This window comes from Prunus mume, linkage group LG6, assembly GCF_029339155.1.
Source record: "Prunus mume cultivar Tortuosa linkage group LG6, ASM2933915v1, whole genome shotgun sequence".
NCBI classification, from domain to species: Eukaryota; Viridiplantae; Streptophyta; class Magnoliopsida; order Rosales; family Rosaceae; genus Prunus; species Prunus mume.
In genome coordinates this window covers 18,949,528-18,973,976 of record NC_142703.1, presented here as the reverse complement: position 1 = coordinate 18,973,976, position 24,449 = coordinate 18,949,528, and the positions used below count along the sequence as shown (strand labels likewise).

At 36.4% G+C, this 24,449-nt stretch overlaps 2 protein-coding genes and 2 pseudogenes across 4 annotated transcripts; 1 reads left to right on the top strand and 3 right to left on the bottom strand.

Moving 5' to 3' along the window:
- The first annotated feature begins 9,150 nt into the window (after positions 1–9,150).
- On the top strand, positions 9,151–11,016 carry BBX19 (B-box type zinc finger family protein; annotated as a pseudogene). Its single transcript, XR_016127739.1, has 5 exons — positions 9,151–9,448; positions 10,086–10,183; positions 10,287–10,402; positions 10,499–10,741; positions 10,927–11,016. The product of XR_016127739.1 is annotated as a B-box type zinc finger family protein (transcript).
- A 2,611-nt stretch (positions 11,017–13,627) lies between these two features.
- FBA2 (fructose-bisphosphate aldolase 2) lies at positions 13,628–15,819 on the bottom strand. Its single transcript, XM_008238623.3, has 6 exons — positions 15,642–15,819; positions 15,083–15,352; positions 14,859–14,968; positions 14,657–14,747; positions 14,207–14,476; positions 13,628–14,104 (listed from the first exon to the last, which is right to left on the bottom strand). Exons 1-6 carry the CDS (start codon positions 15,813–15,815, stop codon positions 13,826–13,828), a joined length of 1,194 nt encoding a protein of 397 aa, XP_008236845.1. The 5' UTR covers positions 15,816–15,819; the 3' UTR covers positions 13,628–13,825.
- Positions 15,820–16,697: 878 nt separating this feature from the next.
- On the bottom strand, positions 16,698–19,231 carry LOC103335608 (uncharacterized). 2 transcript variants are annotated; one of them, XM_008238625.2, is made up of 2 exons: positions 19,071–19,231; positions 16,698–17,424 (listed from the first exon to the last, which is right to left on the bottom strand). In XM_008238625.2, exons 1-2 carry the CDS (start codon positions 19,078–19,080, stop codon positions 16,745–16,747), a joined length of 690 nt encoding a protein of 229 aa, XP_008236847.2. In that variant the 5' UTR covers positions 19,081–19,231; the 3' UTR covers positions 16,698–16,744. The 2 variants fall into 2 exon arrangements, with proteins under 2 accessions (XP_008236847.2, XP_008236848.2); XM_008238626.3 differs by having other exon boundaries at positions 16,698–17,370; positions 19,071–19,208.
- Positions 19,232–21,923: 2,692 nt separating this feature from the next.
- LOC103335622 (laccase-11 pseudogene) lies at positions 21,924–23,118 on the bottom strand (annotated as a pseudogene).
- Positions 23,119–24,449: the final 1,331 nt, after the last annotated feature.

The window sequence follows — 24,449 nt, the reverse complement described above, 5'->3', positions numbered from 1 at the left end:
AGAAAATTCCCTTAGTTAATACAAATATTAAGAATTGAAATTATTAATTAAAGAGGATAATATGGTAAATTCATACTTTTTCATATTTAAAAAAAATTAAAATTAAAAGAAAAATTAGATAATGGATTCTACTTTTAAGAAACACAACTATTTATTATCTTTTTTAATTCTAAAATAAATTTAAAATTTTTATATAAAAAAAAACCTCTATCAGGCTTGAAAATGCGTTCATTTACCTATTATTTTTTTTAATTCTAAAATAAAATATAATTTAAATAATTTTAAAAAAAAAAACAATCGGCACTCTGATTAACAACATGGATCATGGATCACGGATCACCAAACTTTTGGCTGTCAGCGGATCTGACATTGAACAAGATGATAATTTTAAAAAAAAAATTTAAAAAATTAAAAAGAGTTTTTGAGTGCTTGAGCCGGTTTGTCGGTTGACTAACTACCAAGTACCAACCTTAATGAAAAGATTGGGAGCGGGGCAATATTCACGTAGTTCCAAAACATCATCATATATTAAAAATTCCTTCACTTGTTTATGCTATGTGTATGTGCCTAACTCACTGGGCAATTGTTCTCTCAACCAACTTCCTCTATTTTTAATTTTCTAAATCTAAATAACTTGTCATTTACTATTTACCTTCTACATTATATTATTATTATTATTTTAACATTTAAGTTAACTAAGAGCATTTCGGGGATTTAAATGTTTCACCGTTTAGCTAATGGAGTCTAGTACAATGGAAAATGACACTAACTTACAGAATAGTGGTATCAAGTTTGAAGCCCACAACATCTTGGTAGTGCGTGTGTGAGAAACCTCTCTCCTCTTGTAATTTAGACTATCGTTTGTATTTAAAAAAAGATATTTCATTATTTAGATCTTTCTCCTTATATAACTAGTCTCTTCGCATGCGTGAGAGCATACCAACTGACTTTCTCTGCATATACAACATCTCAAGCGTCGTCTTTATTTTTCTTCTTATTTGGCTGACGACTTCTTCAAGCATTGTTCCTTTGGGAAAGCTGGGTAGTTAAAAACGTTCAACATCATCTCACAACAATATACTTATGATGTGAGCAATAAGATTTTTTAATGTCCTTTTCAAAACATTTCTGGTTGGTTGAAGTAGGCCTTTTGAATAGATCGCGGATTCTATAATTCAATCCAATCCGATCAGAGGTTAGGATCCAATCTAATTTTAATTCAACTTACGTTGGATATATTTGATCGAATTTTGAATAATCGGATTTGTAACCTAAATTATCTAAATAAATATTGAAACATGAAACAAGTATCGTTAAATTTGTAATATATGTAAAAGTAAAAATAAATAATAAAAAACCAGCAGAAAAACATGAATCCAATTAGAATGGATTAAAATTATATTACATTACAAGCAAATTTGTCATCAGATTGAATCATGTTTGATAATTAATTCTGAGATCCAATCATGTCAACAAAGTCATCAAAATCGTTAAACACCCCTAAACGAGTAGAACCCCCTCGGATCCGGATTATCTGCTCTAATTTTCTCTGCCATGATCTACTATACTTTCACTATAATGCTGCCACATTATTAAAAAAAACAATCCAAAGATAGAGAATATAACACGTGTATTTTAGAAATAAATAACATATATTTTTTATAGTTTTGACAAAGTAAAGCAATAAACAACATTCTCTCCCCGTCTGTTCATCCTTTTGCCATCCAAGGGTTGAGTTGAGGTGCAAAAACTTTGTAGAGGGTTGAGTTTGAGAAATCAGATAATTAATAAGTATACGCTCGTTGTTTGGTTGATGAGGAACAAAAAGAAGAAGAAAAAAGATTTGTCTTTCAACATGACAGAATATGAAGAAGAAGAAGAAAAAAATATTTGTCTTTCAACAGGATAGAACACGAAGAAGGAGAAAAAAAGAGAAGAGGACATAATACAAAGAAGAAGAAGAAGAAAAAAAAGCTTTGGACGTTAAATATTCCGTTAGTTGGGTGTTAGGGTTTTTTTTTTCTTTTTGAATTAGGAGTCAATTGGGTTTTTGTTTTAGGGTGATGTGTCAACATTTAAATCCCTTAGATTAAATTTTAATGAGGTGGCGTATAAAGACCAAAAGTAAAAGCAGATCATGGCAGAGAAAATCAGAGCAGAGGATCTGGATCCTACTAAACCACTTATAATTATACATCACTTTTAAAGCAGATCATGACAGAGAAAATCACAGTTGAGGTTTCAAGTTCGAACTTATGACACCACTTATTCGAACATCTTCTCACACACACGCACAAAACTAAGATGTATAGGGATTGAACTTGAAACCTCTAGTCTACAAGTCAAAGGCTCTTTTTTATTAGGTTAGACCTCATTGTCTAGTCATCTAGGTTTATCAATGTCTAATCTATAAGGTAAATAGTTTTTGTCTTGTCTTTAACATTTTATCTCGATGGTAAAACCTTATGTTCATGATCGGTAGAATACCTAGTCGTCAATTCAGGCTCCGCACCACACTTGGTGGCATGATTTGAGGCATAACAAATGCTGACAAAGGGCAAAATAAAATATGCAAAAGAAGTTGGGGTTGTTGATGGAGTCAAAGGCAAGGACAAGGGTTCCATTCGATTATAAGATTTTGCACGCCTACCCATCATTATATGGGACCATGATCACCAAAATTTCCAAGTGGAAATGTGTCTTGTACAATAATTACAAACGTGCACAAAGGTCTTAAGTTAAGTCAATACCAAAAAGAAAAGGTCCTTAAGGTCTAAAGGTCTTAAAGTAAGCGAAGAAACCCTACTTCCAAAAACGTTGGTATCATCTTCCTCTATTTGTCAAGGATTGTGCAACTCTCAGAGTCTCCAAACTCTGGTAGATATCTCAAAATTTAACTTCAAGATCTTTAATTCCCACACTTTTAGTATTACAATTTACATGTTTCGTATAGTTTGGATATCACTTCCAATGAATAAAAAAGTTTAATCACAACTAAACTTCATGATATCTGAACAACTTCCAGGTGCCAAATTGTACACTCAATTATTATATCCCAAATTTGAAGCCCATATTATGGTCCTCACCAATAAGTGGACTGCATTAGCTGTCCGTTTTCAGGTTGGGCAGTAAGGGTCGGAGAAGGACAATCACTCATTCTTAAAACCAATTGCGGTTAATATGTGTTGCTCAATACTCCAACTTATATCCTCTCAATGCATTTGAAGAGCAAAAAATCGCAGGGCCGTGGGTCTTCAACCGCGGAGGTTTGAGGCAGCTTTATGGGTTGTGAAAGTTGCAAATTTTTCTCCACGTTATTTAACCACTCTTTTTCTCCAGTTATTTTTTTTAACTGATGTCCTTATTCAACACATCTTCCCCCTTATCGTGAACTGTTCACTTTTTTTTTTCTTTTTTTCTTTTTATAAATATTATATGATAGTGTTCGCCAGCCACTTCTCAAATGGGAGTAGAGTTTTTAATTACCAGATTTTTAGGGAATGGAATCATAGATATTTGATTTAGTTTTGTGTTTGTCTGGTAGTGTTCGGCAACAAGGGTTTGGTGGTCTGATATTGTTCGGCAGTCAACTTTCGAATGGGTTTGGTGTTGTGCGATAGAGTGTATTAAAGTGTATCAAGAGTATTTTTAGTAGTTAAATCGGGTGTACTTAGTTAATTTTACATTTTAATTTAAATATTAAGGTGTACTCAATTAATTTTAAGAATCGTTTAACAACACCCAAAGAAAACTATGAATATAAAGTTTCAACGAAAAAACTATAGATATATGAAGTTGTTGTAGGGAAAATAATAATAATAATAGCAGTAATTAGGGCACTAATAATGTACATATTGTTGTTAATCAATGGAGTAATGTCAACATATGTATAAACTAAAATAGTTCAAGTTAAACAGTTTGGCATGCTAATAACATTGTTAGGTAAATAAAATGTCATAAACGAAATATTTTAAATAAATTCTTTATGATACAAGTGGAACAATACAAAGAACAATACATTAATTACTGGAGGCGGAAGAGCTCAACCCACTGAGTTATATCCCACTCCCCACTCTGTGGTGTTAAACAGTCAGATTAACATAGTAGGACCTAAGCTGCAGGCACCCACATGTTACTTGGAGCATGACCAACCCACATGCTCTTTGATGCATACAACAGAACTGATGGCACCTTTTAGTTAGCAACCACCTCAAAGTTGCATGCATTGTAAGTTGTAACATAATGAGTCCCTACATTACTTACCCCTCAAGAAAGCATCTTTACCAAATCTCATGTTCTTTACACCATTCACAACCAGCTAGCAGCGGTGATTTGACTCTTTATGCGGCCTTTTCTGACTAAAAGGTTCAAGACAGAGAAAAAAGACATTCTCAAACAGAGCATTGCTTTCAACTATTTGCGGACCATTATACGTAATTACGTATATATAAATGATAACAATCTTCCGCGCATATATATTGATATTCGTAGTTGAGAGTGCCATCCCACGCTGAAAATAAAAGTCTTGCATTAGAGGTTTTTATTGATTTTGAGTTGGATGTTACATTTTAATATTCGGTACTCAAGCACAACATAGTTTTGTGGATCACAAGAAAACATGCCATTAGAAATATGGGGTGTCACATTGGTAAGTTGCCACAAATTTGCTTTTTTGGGTTTCTCAACTGTGAAGTTTTTTGGTTAATTTGTAACTTTTGGCCCTGTTTGGTGGGATGGACTGAATGAGATTTTTTCAATTAAAATGGACATGGGTTTAGTCTATTGTTTGGTGGGCTTAATTGCATTACACACTGACTTGGACTTAAATTTTTGTTTAGGATATGAATCCAACATACGCTTGATATCAAAACCCAAAGTGAGACATGGGTTTCGAAGCCGTTCTCTTCGTCTGCTCTCTCTCTCTCTCTCTCTCTCTCTCTCTCTCTCTCTCTCTCTCCTATCATCATCCCAATCTCGCTCATCTCTATGTTCCACTGCCTTCAACCCTTCTCTAGAGTCATGGCGTTTGTCAGTAAGCTCTCTCATGTGGATGTACGGTGCTTTGAGACCAATTCGATGACGTTGTTGCTTAGAGATCCAAACCATAAAAGCGAGATCTCTAAGATGCAGGGTTAATGGGTGGATGTGACTTCCAACTTGACGATGTCGTCTCCTTAGACTAGATTTTTGGGTTTTGCATATGGTTCTAGGCTTTTTACAAAAAGTCAAGGGTTTTCTTCGGTCTGAATTTTGCATCTGATTTTAAAAATAAAATTGATTTATTAAAAAAGAAGAAGTTATTTGCAGTATGTTGTTTGGTGCAAAAATGAATACAACTGGATTTAAAACCTAGTTAGTCCAAGTCAGTCCAATCCAATGCTTCAAAGCCCATTATAACCAGTTCAAGCTAGCCCACCAAAAAGAGCCTTAGAAACTCTAAACATTTCCGAAATAATTGGACTGAAATAGGAAATTTAAAATCAAATGATGAGTGAGAAGAATCAAACAGATACTTTTTCATGTTCTTGATCAGAATATTTTGTCGCTTGGAAACCACGAAATAGGCACTTAAAAAAGGTACTTTTGGCTGAGGGAGGACTTAAACTTTGGATCCTGTCCTATCTATCTATATTCATCATTGTAATGCCTGTTTTTTCTTTTGTGTATGTTTATGATTAAATGAAGATCTAACAATTTTAATAACAAGTACTATATGATCAAATCACTCATAGATTTTTCACCAAATGACAACTACATTAGTCCAATTACATATATTTGTAACTTTTATTTTTATTATTTAGGGAAGAACGAACGAGAATTGAACTCTTACCGTGAATGTGAGAATAAATACTCTGTGACTAGAGTTATAAGTCACAAAGACATTGTTCTTGCTTAGAATTGAGATTATTCTTTTGCACACAGTACTTGAGAGAACTGTGCAACATAAAATAGAAAGCAGTTGTTGCACTTTTTTTTCTTTTTTTAAAGGCTTTTATTTATTTATTTTAAGAATTATTATATGATAGCTTAGATTAATCCATGGGCTTGTTTAATCAATTACAACGTCTGTATCTTCAAACTAACAACTGATTAAAATGTGACAACCACTCTATAGGACTTTTCTGATTTGGGTCATGCTAGAAACATCAATTTATTACACAAACTGATGTTACATGGTTCAATATGTTGACAGTTGATGTAATTAATAAGTTAATGTCTCTAGCATTATTGTTTCGATTTGAAGTATTATGACATAATTGTGCGCCTTTGTCAACGAATATCATGATTGAGTAAGGAACTTGTAACTCAAACGGTTAACAACATTTACCCATGTAGCCAAGGTTCTAGTTTCAATTCCCCCTTCTTTCAATATCACTAGTATTAAAAATAAATAAAAAATAAAGTAGAGCCACAGAAGGAAATAAAATAGACTCTGACCGTAAAATAAACATGGACGGATTGAGGCAATGTTTTCAAAAATTCCAATACCATAAGCGATGGGGTCATTTCTCAAGTTGCAGACCTGAATTTTTCTATCATATGTGACGTAAAATTTGCATATAAGTATTCAAATAGAATTTTCACTGATTGCATTGCTCATACCCATAAGGGAGCTGGTACCCCTCCAGCTACTGTGGGGCTTCGTGGAAAGGCAATTGCTTGCTGACCCATACATATTTCCAATAGAGCCCAAAAGTTCAATTTGTCCAGCTCTCAAATTTGATAGGCACAAAATGAAAGAGAGAAACCAAAAGGGAGCTTTTATTGATGTCCTTCAATTTTATATCCACACCCAAATAAATTCTAATAGCAAGTTTTTTTTTTTTTTTTTTTGGGGTGAAGAAACAGGGCTACCGCACAATAAAGAAACTAAATAATGACTTGAGGCCTACAGACTCCAAATAAATCTTCACCAAGAAAATACCTAATACTATCAGGAGGATCATAAAAGATTGACAAACCCAACTCAAGACATGAACCCAATTAAGCTAATAGCAAGTTTATCCATTTTCAAATTTAATAAGAACATTCCTACTAAGAAAAAAAATAATCCTCATTTTTTTTAAATAAGAAAAAAAAAAGTGTGTATATATATATATTTATATAGGGCTTCAGTTGAGGTCCTCAAATAAACCCTTGTAGGGCCACCTCGCATTGTATTTCAATGATCCGAATTGTAGTTTTTAGATATTACCTCAAAGATTATCTCTGCAAAAAATCACTTAAATATGAAACCATTTGATCACTCAATTAGATGATTGTTATTATAGTCTTTTCTTGAAGCACCATGTACGTCTATTTTGTTTCTCCCAATTAGATGCCTTAATGATTTTCAATTTGCATGATTTTTTACAAGAATGATCTATAAATGAAGATTTGAACATAGACGGTTTGGATCGTTGAAAAAATTCGTAAATGGTGTCCCACGAATAAAATTATTTGCAAAAAATCACTTGAATTGTTTGACCACTCAATCGATGGTTGTAGTTCTAGTATTTTCTTGAACTATTGGGATCGTTGATTTTGTTGATTATAATTAAAAGTTTTAATGATTTTCAATTTTGCTAATTTTTTTCAAGGATAATCTTTAAATGAAGACTTGAAAAATAAACGGTTTAAATTGTTGAAATAAAATTTATATCGGACGCTACAATGTGTCCCTCAATAAAATTATTTAAAGGACAAGTTGACATGTTTGAGGTTTTGGCCCCGAGTCTGGTGTTGGGAGGTTGGAGTTGGAGTCGAAAATTCCACATAAAAATGTACTGTTTCTCAATACCATTGCATTGGGATTTAGCCCAACCCTAGACACAGAACTATAGACCCTAGATGAAGGACTCATGATATGAGACCTGAGTCTCAAGATTTAGTATCGGACCAGAAACTCAAGATCTTGGACTCCATACACGGGACTAAAGAGTCGAATCCCGAACTCCAGAACTCAGATGTAAACTCTAAACATGATAAACTTGGGCAACGTCTTGAGTTTGGGGTCCCTAATCATGGGCTATGAACTTGGGACGTGAGAAATCTATGCTTAATTTAAAGGGTCTTTGAGTTGAGAGAGCATCTTGTCCACAATCATTGAGCCAGCGTTTTATTTTAATAATTTGATAACAAAAGAGGAGGTTCTGGCCTAAATTTACTAGAGACTTAAAAAATAAGGTGGTGGGTCAATGGATAAAGGAGATTAGTGGCTTAAAATGGATTGGAAGGAGCTTTCATTCTATGACCAGCTTTGTACAAGTGGCTATGCCACAATGACATGTAATAACAAAATTATGTGGATCCTTTTGGTCTTCTAGATACTGAGGGAAGAAATCGCATCCCTTGCCCTCCCTCACCCCAAGCTCTCCACTCCCTACCTACCCATCCTATCATTGTCATGGAAATAGCATCTAACCATGGCCAGAGGAATGGCATCTAACCAGCCATCCTCGGGGACTAACGCCAAATCGTCCAAAGCTTCCATTGGCTTGGCTCGGTTTTGGTGAGATCCAAGTCGAGTGTAAGAGAGAAGAAACCAGTGCAACAAGAGAGAGAGAATTAGGTTCCTATAATTAATTTGAGAGTAGCCTTTAAATATCTTGGTATATATGCAAGATGGATTAGGCAAGAACTAGGCTCCTATTATGAATTGTTTACACAAGAATTAGGTTTAATATTATATACTGTTAAAAAAAAAAAAGAGGTAAGTTATCTTGAATGAAATGAAATAGAAGTAAACAAAATGTGATTGATTTGTAAATAGAGGTTCGTAGTTGGAAGCTCCTTGAAATATTATTTTGTCCCTCGTAGGAGTTTTTGTAATTATACAGGCGTTTACTTCACCAAGAAAGGATATATTAGAAACGTGGTCAAACCAAAAAGGAAAATGATAGGGAGAGTTTAGATAATTAACTGCAACTCTAATAGGCGTGACCCATTATATTGGTGACTCCACTCTATTAGAGAGTTGATACATAAGTTAGTATCTAAAGATGGTCTCCCTAACATGACCCAACAAAAAATGTAACAAGAAAAAAACTTAATAGTTGGCAAGATCCCAACAGAACCACATGTGTACATGCATTAATTGATGCTTGAGGAACAACCATCAACTGAAATTGAAGTGTAGCTACCAAAAGAGACATTTCCATAAATGGTAATGAAATTAAAAACCTGCAAGCACAGAGACCAAATCAAACGTCACAGGTAAAGACTCCAAAGTACTACTGCCCACGTTCTGTATAAAAGGACCACTGCAAGACTTAAATTCTCCTCCCTTTTTCTTTGGCTTTGCCTGTATTTGAGGAAACCGAAAACGATGGCGTTTGGGAGTAGAATGGAGGAATGAGAAGGAGTGGGAGACAGAATGCGAACGCTTTGCGACGTGTGCGAGGGCGCTGCTGCCATCGTTTTCTGCGCAGCTGACGAGGCCGCTCTTTGCCGTTCCTGCGACGAAAAGGTTCTTCATTCCTTCTTTTCTTTGTTCATCTGCAATTTTGTTTATGCAAACATTGACTTTCTATTTGACACTCATGGTTTTGGGGAATTTTGAATTTGGGTTTTGGGATTGGGTTGCTTTTTATGCTTCCAGTGATCTTAGCATACAAATTTGCAAGTTTTTGGAATTTGGGTTTTGCAAAGTATTTTAGTCTTGATTGCTTTACCATGTTTGAAAAGTAAAAGGTTATAGCAACTGCTTTGTTGCCTTGCTTCTATGATGTTGATTTCATCATTGTAAGCTGAATCACTTCTTGTTGTTGGTTTATACTTAAATCCTTGACTTCGTCCTCTTACTTGATGTAGTTGTCGCCTGCTCAAATTTCCCTTTTTGGCTATGCTTAATTATGGTATATTGTTGCCTGAACTCAAAGATGGGGAAACTTAATTAGTTCACATAAATGATGAATTTTGAGATGTTGGTAAGAGCAGTGATTGTGGGATTCTATTAAATGTAGTGTGTTAGTTTCAAATATCGAAACGTTATGTATTGAATACAAGCTCTTAGCAGGCATATGGCACCATCTGCTCTTTGTATCTTATATAATTCACAAACTATTGTAGAAGCATTATTTTGTTCTTTTGTGTTGGAATCGCAGGTCCATATGTGTAATAAAGCTTGCCAGTAGACATGTACGGGTTGGGCTAGCTAGCCCCAGTGATGTTCCTTGCTGTGATATTTGCGAAAATGCTCCTGGTATGCAAGACTTTTATGTTTCCGGTTTTTGTGAGAATATCAATGTTGAACTTATGTTGAAAGATTTTGAAGATTTCTCCTCCCTGTGGGCACATGTATGTAGCCTTCTTTTACTGTGAAGTAGATGGTAGTTCCCTTTGCCTGCAATGCGATATGATTGTACATGTTGGTGGTAAAAGAACCCATAGGAGGTATCTCCTTTTCAGGCAGAGAGTTGAGGTTTGTTCCTCTCTACTGGGGAGTTGTGGTTAAGGTTTATATCTGGCTTATAGATCTCCTGAGATTATTTCCTTTCTCTTGGGCATTTCTTTGTAGTTTCCAGGGGATAAGCCTGGCCGTTCAGAGGAACTAGGGCTTCAACCACTTGACCAAAAGGAAGTAAGAAAAGACCATATTCAGCCACCTAGTTTAAGTATAAGAGAGAATCAACAGAATTGCAGTGCCTCTCCAGTTGCAGTCCTAGACAACAATATTGTTGGTGACTACAAGATGGACAATAGATTGATTGATCTTAATACCAGGCCCCAAAGAATGAACGGGCAAGCTTCAACTAGCCCGGTATATATTTTTCCCATGTTGACCTCAGTATCTGATTCTTTAATATTGTACTTTTTGTTTTTTATGACATTCATTTTTGGATTTCTGTTTGACTGTTGTGAACTGTGTTCTGATCCTTCGGTTATTTGAAATTTATAAGCATTTTGGTTTATCAAAACAACAATTTTCTTGCCATTATGTTTTAGGAACAGGGTTTGGATGTTCAAAATGGTGTGAATGATGAATCTGCAAGTGTTGTTCCTGTTGGGTCCTTCAAAAGATAGCCTGAAAAGTGACCAAGGTGCCTTTTACATATCTCCTTATCCTCGTCCATCTGTTTTGTATTTTCTCAATTTTCTAGCATGAAGTTGTCATTGTTGCTTATAGCTCAGGAAGGTATTCTAGCATTGAGTTTGATTTTTTAAAATTCAGACCTAAAAGCAAAGAATTGTTCGGATCAATTGTGTATCGACAAGCGCACATAAAATAGATGGCAATTTTCAATAGTTTTTTCTTTCAAAATGCTAAAAAATGTCTGGAACCTTTTTCTCAAATTGGGTCACTGCCAAGGGTAGATTTCTTACAAAGGGAAAAAAAAAAGTTTGCAAGTAAAATCTTTGGTCCACCAGCCCCAGCACCCACCACACAAAGCCCACTGGATGCTATTTAGAAACAAGACCATTTTAGAGACTTTTGACCAAAAAAAAAAAACAAGGCCATTTTAGAGACTTATTACTATTATGCTCTATATTTCCAATTGATATCAGACCTCCTTGACATGAAGATACTGTCAATTTTTATCATTATAATACTTTTTACACTTCCCCAATTATTTATTATATGATAATGCATGGGCAAAATTGGATCCTTACTAACATTTGATTACTAAATAGAAAGCACATTTCCTTTTACCTTTACTTTTTTTTTAAAACCATAATTTTAGTTTGAATGCACAAAAAGAAAGCATATATATATATATAAATGGGGGATATTTTAAACAAGAAGGGGTTATCGTTGTACATAATGAACTTCAGTTAATAAATTAAGTAATGTAATGGAGTGGTTAAGGTAGTCTTTTGCTCTAGGTACCCATCCATTTATGCCAACACCCACCATATTAGCTATTGACCTACTTTAATTGCTAGCAGAAACAATAGTACTTAGGCTTAAAAAGCCCTTTTTGGGCAATTTAAACGGTTTTTTTTTCTCCTAGAACTTGGATAATATGTCGGAAACGAGAAGGATGGTTATTTTTCTTAACAGTTGCTATTTACTGAAGAGAGTAACAGGCTACATCCTCTTGGTTTCAGGAAAAACTTAGAGGCTTTCCCCCCTATATGGTTAATGTGCCTTTTAATGTTGGAAAACAACCAGGTTTCGGCATTGCTGTTTGGTTATTTGTGGGATTCTAGCTCTGGTATTGGTAACAAGTTTTTGCTTTTAATTGGTATGTGGATACGTGGAACTTCTGAGGTTGTGAGAACCACTCTGCATGGCTTATAAAAACTTGAATACAGACCTTTTGAAGGAGAATGAAACATATTGCTCTTAAAAGTTGAGTTAGTCCTCCTAAATAACCGAACGCTAGTCTGGTGGCAGATCTTAAGAGATTTTTGCTTGGTATTTTTTCTTAATTCCAACTATGTTGAGTGACTCATGGTGTGTCTTTAAAACCAAACTGAATGTGAGCTGTCATCTTCTCCCTCCAATTTGTAAACTACCCTTTCTATCTTTAAAGTTTTGGTAGAAATAAACAGGTGGAAATTGTATTGGCTTCCTGTTATACTATTGCCACGACCAAACAAAATTTATGTCACGGATTAGAGTTTTGGGGAAGTAGGGAAATTAATGTCTTATGATGCGATTATCCGGAATATTTAACTTTACTTGTTTTGATATCGGTTGCGTGTAGACATAAACAACTTCTTTTAAGAATGAAGTCAAGATGTCGCTGTATTTTTAGGCTGCCAGCCTATTTGTATTTTTGATGGTTTTATGTATTCATTAATCTAACGTGATTTTATTTTTCTTTGTCAAAATTGTCTGAAAAATTTACGGACCCTTCTCTGCTTCTACTTTGTGACTGCAGATGTTCTGGACAATTACTGTTTCATGATGCTTGTCAACTCAAGTACCTTCTTCGTACATTTCTTCCGTTTTCTTTGGTTCAGGATCAGTCTGTCACATTCCTTGTGCAAAGTAGATTAAATGAAGAAACTATCTACATTTGTGTCAAAAACATTGTTTCTAGCTTGAAAGAGGGAAATGAAATTCATTACTATAGTTTTCTCAAAAGTGTTTGTAATCAGATTTGAATATCGTTGTTGACATTGGTCTGTCTTGCACTTACATGACATTTTGAACAAATCTTAGAAAACAAAATGTGAATTTGAGCAAAAGCTTGTACCTAAATAGTAGCATTAGAATCATAGTAGGCTACTTAACTATGCCTAATTCTGTAGTTTAATGCTCCCCCAAAAACTCATGTGAATTGTTTTTAGATGGTCTTGGAGTCTCTCAGCACTTCTACTGTGAGCATCAAAGTACTCTATCTTTTAGTGTTTTAATCACGATAGGCCTAATTAATCTGGATTAGTTGCTTAACAGAGTGTTTATACACGCACAAAAGGCAGTCCAAGGAGGTCCTTAGTTGAAGGCTTAACTTAATGAGAATTGCATCGTTGCGATGTACTTTATGATATAGTCTGATGATTCGAACCGTATTAGTTTAGTGAATTTAAGTGGGAGAGTAATCGCTAAAGAAAAGAAAAGCTAGCAATTATACGGCCATGAACAAAACAGCTATGTACTACATAGGATCAAGCGGGTGCTGAAAGTTGCTTTTTATTTGGGGTTGAGGTTAATTTATGAACTGAAAATGCAAATTTCAGGCATTAAAGAATCTGATTTATAACTACCGGCTAACTCATCATCAAGAAGCTTATTAAGTTGCTAAAAAGTACATGGAATGTTCATCAACAAAAATAGTCTTCATGGCTATAATCATTACACACATTTAAGAGAACCTAGTCTCATTCCTCAATCAACATCAACACCATCAGCTGCCTTTTGTTCTTCATCATTTATAGCTTTGGTACAAATGACTTAGTACACGTAGCCCTTGACGAACAACTCTTTCTTTGCCTCCTCTGACTCTCCCTCTCCGGTGTACTTGCCAAGCTGTGCAAGTGAGTTGGCCTTGGCACGAATGAGCAGAGCGTCCTGAGCTGCCTTCACGTTCTCCGGCCTGCCTCCCCATGTCTTCAGGCAGGTGTTTTGGAGAGCTCTGGCATAGGAGAATGACACATGCCATGGGTTTGCTGATTGGTTCATTGCGTTCAAGTTCAGGGTTGCCTCAAGCTCAGATTGTCCACCGGACAAAAACTGCTCAACAAGACAATTCCATCAAGATCAGTACATGATATCTTGTCATCATAGAAATAATAAATCAGTGTTAAGTTCTTAGAAAATCTTTATGATACTTGCCATGATCCCAGGGACGGCTGGGGGGATTCTCCTGTGGAGGAGCTTGAGGGTGTAGTCTGCAACCTGTTGAGGGGTGGCTCTTTCCTTGGCCTCAGCACCAGGAGTAACCATGCTTGGCTTGAGGAGGATACCCTCAAACAAGACATTGTTCTCAGCAAGGTAGAAGAAAACCTCGGCCCAAACCTTCAGGGCGACTTCGAAAGTCCTGTCAATGGTGTGTTCACCATCAAGCAAAATCTCTGGCTCTACAATTGGGACCAAACCATTGTCCTAAACAATCAAGAAGCAAAACCCTTATCAGAAACACATCCTAACTAGACAGTAAACACCAAGCCGGTGGTCTAATTAGCAATTTGATACTTGTCAATAAATTTTGAAAGCAAAACTACTATTGATTGAGAACCAGTTAAAGAACACAAATATTGTCTGCATAGATATCAGCCCTCTTACTTGGGCAATGGCAGCGTAGCGGGCAAGACCCCATGCTGCTTCCTTCACTGCAAGAGCTGATGGCCCGTTGGGAATGCTCACAACAGTACGCCTAGTTCATCAAAGTTGGAAAATATGTTAAAGTTTCATCAGTTTACCTTATTATGATATGAGCTCAATTTTATTGCCAGATTAACATGGGGATTTTAGATTTGATACATACCATTTGGCAAAACGAGCTCCCTGTTGGTAGTAGGCAGCTGTGCGAGAGGCAAGACCGTCAAGACCTTGGCACCATGACTCATCGTTGGAACCAACTAGGGGCACCAGACCCTGTTGTTATCATGATAAAAACATGCAGCTACAATAAGATTTATGCCCTATGTTTTCATCAAAGTATGCTTGAAGCTGCTTCGGTATGTATGGATTTTCATTTCAGGGGCTTACCTTGTCAACTTTGATTCCGGGGACGATGCCTTGCTCAACAAGCACATCAACGATCTTCTTACCATCGATGGTGGATTGGTAGAGAGTCTCCTCAAAAAGAATGGCACCAGAGACGTACTGGCCAAGGCCAGGAGCTGACACAAGGAGTGTACGGTAGGCTTGGCGGTTAGCCTCCGTGTTCTCTAACCCAATTGAGGCAAGACGCTTGCCACAGGTTGCATTTGATTCATCCATGGCCAAGATACCACGGCCTGGGGATGCAACAGTTTTCTACACCCAAACCAAAACCAATCATCATCAGTATTCAAACCTCAACAGGCTATGCAAGTTTAAGGATACTATTTTCTCTACTAACATTAGAACATGTTATCAATAGTTCAAACTGACAGTTTAGTTTTGGCAAACTAACATTTCCCATAAGATTTTTAGATTTTGTTGGGCCTAAGACTATACTTAGATAAGAGCAGAGCAAGACAAAAAGGCATGCATATACTTTCTGGAGAGCATAATTTATAATAATGTACAAATCATATGGCAAATAAAATGTTGTGAAACTTACAGCGGTCTTAACAAGCTCATCAGCGTAGGAACCGGCACGAATGGTGAGACCAGATGGGGTGGTGGGGAGGCATCTCACCACTGAAGAGGCTGAGGGCTGACGGAGAGTCTGGCCTTTCACCCACTCAGATTTGTCGAGGACTGGAGAAGACTTGAGGAGAGAAGCAGAAGCCATTGTTAGCTGCGAGAGTAGCAGCCTAGTGAAGAGCAGTTTAATATAATCTTATCTCCTCTGGCGAAGCTCTCGCTCTTTGCCACACATGGGCTCACTCTCTGTATTTATAATTGTCTTGTGTATAACAAAGATGTCTAATTTGAGGCTGTTGTGCGAGGACCAATACTGCTTCGCCATGTGGATGATAACTTGCTGACTTGGGCTGCTGCATACGTGGTTCAGACATGAGGGTTTTTGCCCACCTTGTAAAAATAGGCTGAAATAGTCTTGGAAAACTTATGATATTTATTTTTCTTCTGTTTAGTAAACAGACAAATGCATGACGCTCACATTGTGAAGAGTCCAAAATGGAAAGTAAATATGCGGTTGTTATGATCTCTCCTGCTTTTTTTTTCCATACTTACTGACAAATGGCTATGGTTTAATAGTAAAGTTTTGATGTTGGCCAAAATCCACATGGACGACCGATAGCATTACACGTCAGCTACTCCACATGATGGGGGTCATGATTTTCCTTGCCAATCTAAAGGCCCTAACCAGCTAGCAGATGCATGGATGGTGCACAATGGCAGTGGCAATGAGTGGTTTTGCTGATTTGCACAAACAGCATCATCTAGCTCTTGCCTCTCCATGACATATTTTGGTAAGATGTTGAAGTATAGTCAACAAATAAATAAATCATCTTCTAACATAGGAACTAGACTGATGGAAGAAAAGAATTATTTGGGCATCAGGTAACCCATAAATTATGAAACACTGTGAAGACAAAACCAGAGTTTCCAAAACTGCAATCCCGAAAACTTCCCCCATCTTAAACCATCGTCCATGTTTCAATGAAAATTTGAGACAACAAGAAGCCAATACTCAACAGCAGAACAATGATAATGGAAAATTAAACTTCTGGTATATATATATAAAATATGAATATGTTATCTGGAACTTTCAACCAAAGACAGGTCTGCAATTCCAGCAATTAGAGCATCAACCGAATCTACTTTCAAATTTTTCCACACATCAGAATCATTGAAAGTTGGTGGGAGCGGTTGAAGTGAACTTTCTTCAAGGGCCTTTTCCAACTGCTTAACAAGATCATCTTCCTCCACTGGAACATCCAAGTCCCAAACCCTGAAAATATCCTCAGTTGAAGGCTCCATCTCAGATACTGTAGAGACAACATTGGCTCCTAACTCAAGGTTTCCAGTCACTCCAAGGTCATCATCACGGTAACCTGGCAAGAATGGATTTCCCGTAAAAGTTGATGACTGCAAATTACTAGCATCCTCATCAGTGGGCATATCATCATCTCCACTCTCTTCGTCTTCATTAATAGGAAGCAGACTCCTTTGGGTTCTTCTTTGGAAGTGTTCTGTATCTGCCCCCTCACCAGAAGGAAGTGCAGAAGAGCTGAGTGATTCAGGCTGAGAATTAAGGATTTCTAGCAGGGCACCTTTCAGAGAAGCCCAGTCATCATCCAAAGTATCAGATTCACTAATCAGGCAGGAATCAACCCAAGCACTATCTTCTGGAGAAAGTACCTCTCCTTTCTGAACAGAATCTACAATAAGAGAAGGAATAGTGCTTTCCATCACCTCACCTCCAACATCCATAGCTACAAATTTGTGGGAAACAGTAAATTGAAATAAGTACAAGTAACACCTAATTGTTACAAATGCAAAACAATTTATGCTGACATGTGAATGTGAATATATTCCGTCAGTATACAGGTTTATATACATGTTCACATGCAAATTTTCATGTTACTGTTCCATTCTGACATGAAAGTTTAAAGTCGAAAAAAAACCCAAACAGAAAAAGGTAAAAGCTCCTTGGAAAAAAATTCCGAATGACAACAAAAACCTAGTTTCCAATCATTTTGGACCAAAGTCAGTATGTTGGTTCAACATCATCTGAAACAACCTTTCAAGCTATACCCAAACCACCTAGCATGGTTTCATTCATGATGTTCAAATATTCATGTAGTAAACAAAAGAAAAAACAGTATAATCAGACATAAAAGTTCACACTGATGGAAGAAACAAAGCCAACAGATGATATAAACAACTAATTAACAACGCATAAAATAGAATCGTAGTGCACTCAGGGTGGCTTAACCAAATCTGTTATGTTAGAGCTGAAGACATATATGTTTCTTCTGCGAGGAATTATTTTGAGTTTAAGTGCAACTTCCTAGAAGGCAAACAAACCAAGCAAGAAGCGGACTAATAGACGAGGGATGAACTTTTCTACACACAAGCTAATTTTCCAGAGAATTCAACCTTGCAGTAAAAACATCTCACACTAACAATTTGTTTGTGTTTTGCAAGAATGTCCAACTTTATCAGTGAAACGCATTGATAATCCAAAAGATAATCTACTCAATAATTACCTTCAAGAACAAAACATTCATTTTGCCTCATAACATAAGTATAATGCTCTATGTTGAAACAAAGGGAGACAAAGGTTTTCAAGCATTTCGATAAAACTACTCATTCTTGTCAAAACGCCAAAACAAAAATGATCTAAGCAAACCATTCACACATAATCATACGCAAAAGCACATATATGAATATATTAACTACAGATTCCCCACGTAGTCAGGTATCCCTCAAATAACTTATTTGTGGGACACCTTGTGGCGCCCACTCCGTCTAGTATTTCAATGATACGAACCGTCTAAACTTTAAGTCTTCATTCATAGATCATCTTTAAAAATAAAATAAAATAAAATAAAATTATAAACCATTAAAACATCTAATTGTGATGAAGCAAATACACGAACAAGGTGCTTTCAACAAACACTAAAATGACTATCAATTGATCAACTGGTTAAATGATTTTTTATTTAGGTGATCATGTAAACGAAGATTTAAAAAAATATATGGTTTGCATCGTTGAAATACAATGCAGAGTGGGCCTAAAAGAGTGTCCCTCAAATAAGGTTTGAGGGATACTCAATTGAAACTCCCTCTATCACTATATACCCTTTTCTGCTTTGTATATATTTAGCTTCTGTGTTCTGCACTAAGTTAACACAGTCTTCAAATTACAATTTTGGGTTTTCGTTGGCAGATGTATAAGTAAACAGAAAATAAAAAATCATATATATAAACACAAACAAAAACAGAACTCACTCATGTTAAGATCATACAAACTGTCAAGAAACAAACTTTAACGCAAGTCTAAGCCCTAAGGGAGGGAATTCCAGGAATTCGAAATTAATTAACGACGAAGACGAAGAAAATTGTAGGAGCGTACCTTGTGCCATTGAAAACCCTAACTTGAGAAGCTGTGATGAACAGGAGGAAGACAAAGATGGAACCTTTGGAAGGCAGACACTGAAGAAACGAATAAGTCTTGGCGTTTAATGCTTATCAAGGTTTGAAAAGCGGACAAGGTAAATACAAAATTATTTGATTGTATTTTCGGACAACAAAAAAGAAGAAGCAGTTACTGTATTTAAACTTAAAAAATTACTGAAAGGAACCAAAGAAAAACAAAGTCGAGTTAACTTGACAAGTGTCAAAATCCCGTTTGTTTTAAGGAGGAGCTCATCTTCAATTTTAAGGAGTTAAGAAGATATTACATATGCTTAACACTTAGGCTTCATTTTGTGCCGCCTTTCAATTCTGTAAAAGTTTGGAGTTTGTGCTAAAATAGCTATTTTCACAGCTTTTATTCTATAATAACCCCTTCATCCCCGATATAGTGTTTCTTTGTTGTCCATATAGTTCCTCTTTGTTATCCTTATAATATATTTTTGTATTTGAACGACAAATGCACACACCCTAAAATAGTTTCATGGCATATGTGCAAATTTCCCAAAGAGTAAAGAACTAGTTCTGCCCTTGTGTTGGGGCAAATTTTGACTCTTACCAATCTAACTAAAATAACTCAAAGGAAGATACCAAGTTCCATTTTCCCCTTCCCCTATATCGCTTGTATGCCAAAAAAAAGAAAAAACAAACAAACAAAACAAAACAAAGAAATAAACGCAGCGTGAAAGTCATCCAAATCCAAAACTACTTTTCTTGCAGGGTCAGGCCCAAATTGCAAGCCCACGTTACTTACAAACCCTCTCCTTCATTGAATACCAAACACAAACAACAACAACAACAACAAATGAACGAAACCCTTCTCTTTCGTTCCCTGCTGGGGTTTTAGGTCTATATTCCATAACCAAACAGAGATGGGGAAGAACAAAAGCAAAGATGGTGGCAAAAGGAGAAGCGAAAGCGAGCACTGTGCCTCCACTGTCTTCGCCTCTAACTTGCCCTACTCTTTCATAAACTCTCAGGTACTTTCTCTTTCTCACACCCCATTTTACTCCTGTCTTTCGTTTCTTTACTGAAATAGAATAGTTGAATAGTTGCATTACAATCTGTTTATATGATTGCTGTTCTATTTATTCTTTAAGTTGAAATTTTCTGTGCTGCTTTAGCTTTAGTAATGAAGGCTTTGTTTTTCTTTTAAACATCAGCTGGAGGAGACATTCAGCGACGTTGGACCAATTAGGCGGATCAAACTACAAAGGTAGCTTTAGGATCATAAAAGGCTTCAAACTACTTAGAGATGTTATGAGGAAAGTGAAAGCTTCTAATTGACAAGTTCTTTACCTTGATCTCAATACTTTTAATCTAGACTATTTGACAAACTGTATTATCTTTTGTATTTTGAATAATTGTATTGAATTATATTATTGTAATGGCTATACAATTTCAGTTGGTTTTATATATTTATTTTAGACTTGTAGTTAGTGACTCTTAGAATAGAAATGTAGAACCCCAACATAACTTGTTGGTTTTTGTAGGGATGAGACATGATAGCAGGTCAAGGTCTAATGGTTTTATAGGGCTGTGGGCAAAATATAAAACAAATTTGGCATCAGTTTGTAAGATGGAGGTGTTGTTGTCAACATTAGGTAGAAACTGTAGAGCTTTCATTTGAAAGCTTGGAAGCAAAATACTGAATTTTTGTTGTTGTTTAGAGAAATGAGAGAAGCAGAGTAGCTGAAGATCCTAATCTTGTATTTTTTATTGTTTAGAGAAATGAGGGTTTAAATAAGCAAGAGAGAGGTACGTGAAGCTAAACATATGTCAGAATAGTTCCCAAGATCGCACTCTCCCGTTGATTTTAAGAAAATTAAAGTAATTGGTCAAAATTTGAAAGCTTTTAATTTAATTGTGAACTAGTTTGACAGTGTTCTTTACCTTCATTTGAACATAGACAATAAGCTGTTTTGGGAGCATTCAAAACACAAGTGAAATCCACTATAAAAGCTGGCTACCACATACCAATGCTGGCCACCACATACCAATGCTGGCCACCCTTGCCATGTAGTTCGGTGTCTAAGTGTTTGAAAAGAACATTTTGAATATTTCACCGTATTTTTCTTGGGCCAGATCAGTGAGTGCATGAGTCTGGTTTAGAATGTAAAGACATATTCCTGAGTTCAGTTCTATTGATTTTTAATGCTTCATATATATTGTTGGTATATATTATACAGTATATGAGGTCTTATAACGTTGAATTATTACTGTTTTCAGGGAACTCAAGCAAATTTTTTCGTGGCTATCAAACAGGCCACAATAGACCTTGAATCCAAACCGGACCTCAAAAGAACCTCACGCATTTTTCTAAGAAGTGACTGCAGTTGAGCCTGATTTCCACCTTAGCTTGTTGAAATTTTTTAGATCAAAGTTCATCTTGAATTTGGCTGTGATTGTTGACTATAATGGCTGATGGATTGAACCATTACTTTCATTGCATGTGTCATGCAGGAGTGTTTGCAAGCAATTGTCAGCCAAAGGGCTCGGAAAAAACAATGGTTTGTGTTCCTCAAGAAGTACTCCACTGTGAGTTCTCCTGTTCGAGGAACTAACAAGGTGGAAGGTCTGTAGGTGGAGGCAAGACAGAGTGATCTGAGTCCTTCCCATTTTCCACTACGAATGCAGTCTTCAAACCCTAGCTGGTATGGACCTCCAAATGACAGTGCATGAACCAGACACCTAAAGATGATCAAATACCATTCAAAATATTAGTGAAATATCTAAAAAAAAGAAGAGAGATTATTCTGGCTTAATTAGTAACTTTGAAGTTTAATGTAGCATGCTATTTGGTGAGTTTGATGTGTTTACTTGGATTATCAGCCCTAAACCTTATGGCAACCCAACCACTGGTAGGAACTCTGATTGTGTTTCTTTCGGGAGGATCCACCAAAGTTATACTTTGCCGGGTCCTTTTTGGGGTCGAAGTTCCCAACTCCAGTCCCAACAACAAAGAAATTGTAACTATGAAGGTCGAAAGGATGGGACTTCGACTCAACTGTTGAATTGAAGGCAAGTTTGCTAAGCCGGGTGCCTTTCCAAGGTTGGCAGTGATTGGTGCACCAGTGTAATTGAAAGGTGTTAGAGGGCGGTCTGGGAAATCTGTGGTAATTACTCCCTTGGTGTTGAAATAATGAGCTTGAAGCAGCCCAATTTGGGGCATCACAAATGTGATATTGTTTAAAGAAGCAGTGAGCTGTGTTCCATTGAGGCAAGTCGTGCATTGGTTGATTCCCAACCTGATCGTGTAAAAGAGACGCTGATCAAATTTAAGAGGTACACTGGCTGGGAACCGTGCTGTGTTTAAACTTCTTAGCTTGGCATTGAAGCTCAATGCAAAAACTGTGTTATTGATTGCCGGAAGTTGGAGAAGAACTGGCTGCACAGTATTTGGGATGCCTTTGTACTGCAGTATTCTAGTGGCAGTTTTGTTGTCAATGGAAACCGGTGCGTCCATGAATGGCCTAGCTGCCATGAAATATCTGTCGGGCGCTTGTTTGGCTTGAACAAGAATATTCGTGGTCTGACCTGGCGCTATTAGTATTGCTTGAGATGTGAATGGTTTGGTGTAGACTGCATCAGTTTCTACCACTGTCAAGTTGTGACCAGCAATGGCAAAGAATAGCTCATCATGGAGTGCAGCATTGATGATTCGTAGCAGGTACGTCTTTCCCTGTTCAACCTCCAATGCATAGGTATCTGAGATAGCAAAAACAAGAAAGGATGAAGAATGCAAAGTCTCATTTTTCATGTCCAAGTGGGATTGCCATAAAACAAAAGTGGTCTCAGAACATCTAGTGTCATAGAGGGAAAAGTTCTTGCATACAGTGAGTTTATACATCGTTGCTCTCACAATAACTAGTTACACGTCCACCATATCCGCATTGTATAAACTTATTGTAGGCAACAACTTTTCTACAGAATGCTGTGCTTTTTTCAGAACAGGGAAAGAGAGGCCCTGGCTTCCCATCATTGATGGGGTGTGCATCTGACATATTTGATGGCAATCCCAGTTTGTTTCCTTGTTTAACAACCTCTTCGACGTCGTTATTCCACCATTCTCCTACACCATTCACAAGAGACAGTACAATAATTTTCTGCATAAACTCTAAAAAATTTCTGTATATAGTTACAAATCTTATAGTTGCACTAACTCACCTAAGACAATATTAGCCTCCTTGTATGGCTGAGGAAATGGAAAACCAGTCTCTTGTTTAGGCAAGATGACAATTGCTCCATACACAGTGGCTCTTAGCCAGAAAATACGTGCATGCCACCATAGAGTTCCTATTTGCCCTGCTATAGTAATATTGTAGGTGTAACTATGCCCTGTCTTAACATTGAAGAGTTCCTAACAAAGTGAAGCTTTTTTCCATGGATGGCATTGCAAAATGCATTACCTTGTTGTTGGGCCTGGGCCGAAAGCTAATGCCTTAAATTGCAGCCACAGTGATAATGGGTCGAAATCAAGTGAAAATAAATGGTGGACTCTCATTTGATTTCTGTGGTTGCTATTGACCTAATTCAAAAAAAACAAAAACAAAAGGGGCGATGTTGAATTGTTGATCTAAATCGAGATGCAACACTTAATTAAATTATTAATGGAATCCTGCAGAAAACTTTGAGCAAGACAAAAAGAAATTAATGTTTTTGCTTGGAGGTTTTTCAGAAGACAATGTTCTTGACCCAAACTATCCTCCACCATGAACCCTACCCAACTAGGAGCCACATATTTTTATAATTTTGCAGAATGGGACAAAATTTGGGTACATTGTCAATTTGTCACCTTATTTTGTTAAAAGTAAATAAATAAACACAAACAAGAAAAATGACTATTTATGAGAATGGCATGAATACGAACCTACCGTACAGTACAGAGCCGGATGTTATGGGACCAATTAATATTATTGGTGGCAATTGACATCACAAACAAACTATCTTTTGGTTGCACTTTAAATGTTGGCAGGTCACAAATAATGCAATCAATGGCTCTAGAAAATGTTGGTCTCCTACCACTAGCACTAGAGACTTCGATAATATTAAGTTTAGTTCTTAGTAGGTGCTAATTTTTTGTCGTTGACTTAAATGTGTTTCTATTGAGTTAAGAGTTCTCATGGATGTTATGTGTCTAATGTGATTAGGTAGCGTAATAAGAATATTAGAGAGCTCCGATTGAGGAGTTATTTGAGGGGCAGTTTTGTAGGGTCCACTTCACATTGTATTTCAAAGATCTAAGCCCGCTATCTTTTAGGTATTTCTTAAAAATCATATATGCAAAAATTACTTGAATTCGAAACCATTTAATTATTCA

What these genes read in the sequence shown, in the direction of transcription:
- FBA2 (XM_008238623.3), bottom strand. Translation starts at nt 15,815, where the DNA reads ATGGCTTCTGCTTCTCTCCTCAAGTCTTCTCCAGTCCTCGACAAATCT. An exon ending in ATGAGCTTGTTAAGACCGCT is followed by an intron (nt 15,353 to 15,641) that starts GTAAGTTTCACA and finishes GTTTGGGTGTAG; the next exon opens with AAAACTGTTGCATCCCCAGG. An exon ending in GGAGCTCGTTTTGCCAAATG is followed by an intron (nt 14,748 to 14,858) that starts GTATGTATCAAA and finishes TTGATGAACTAG; the next exon opens with GCGTACTGTTGTGAGCATTC.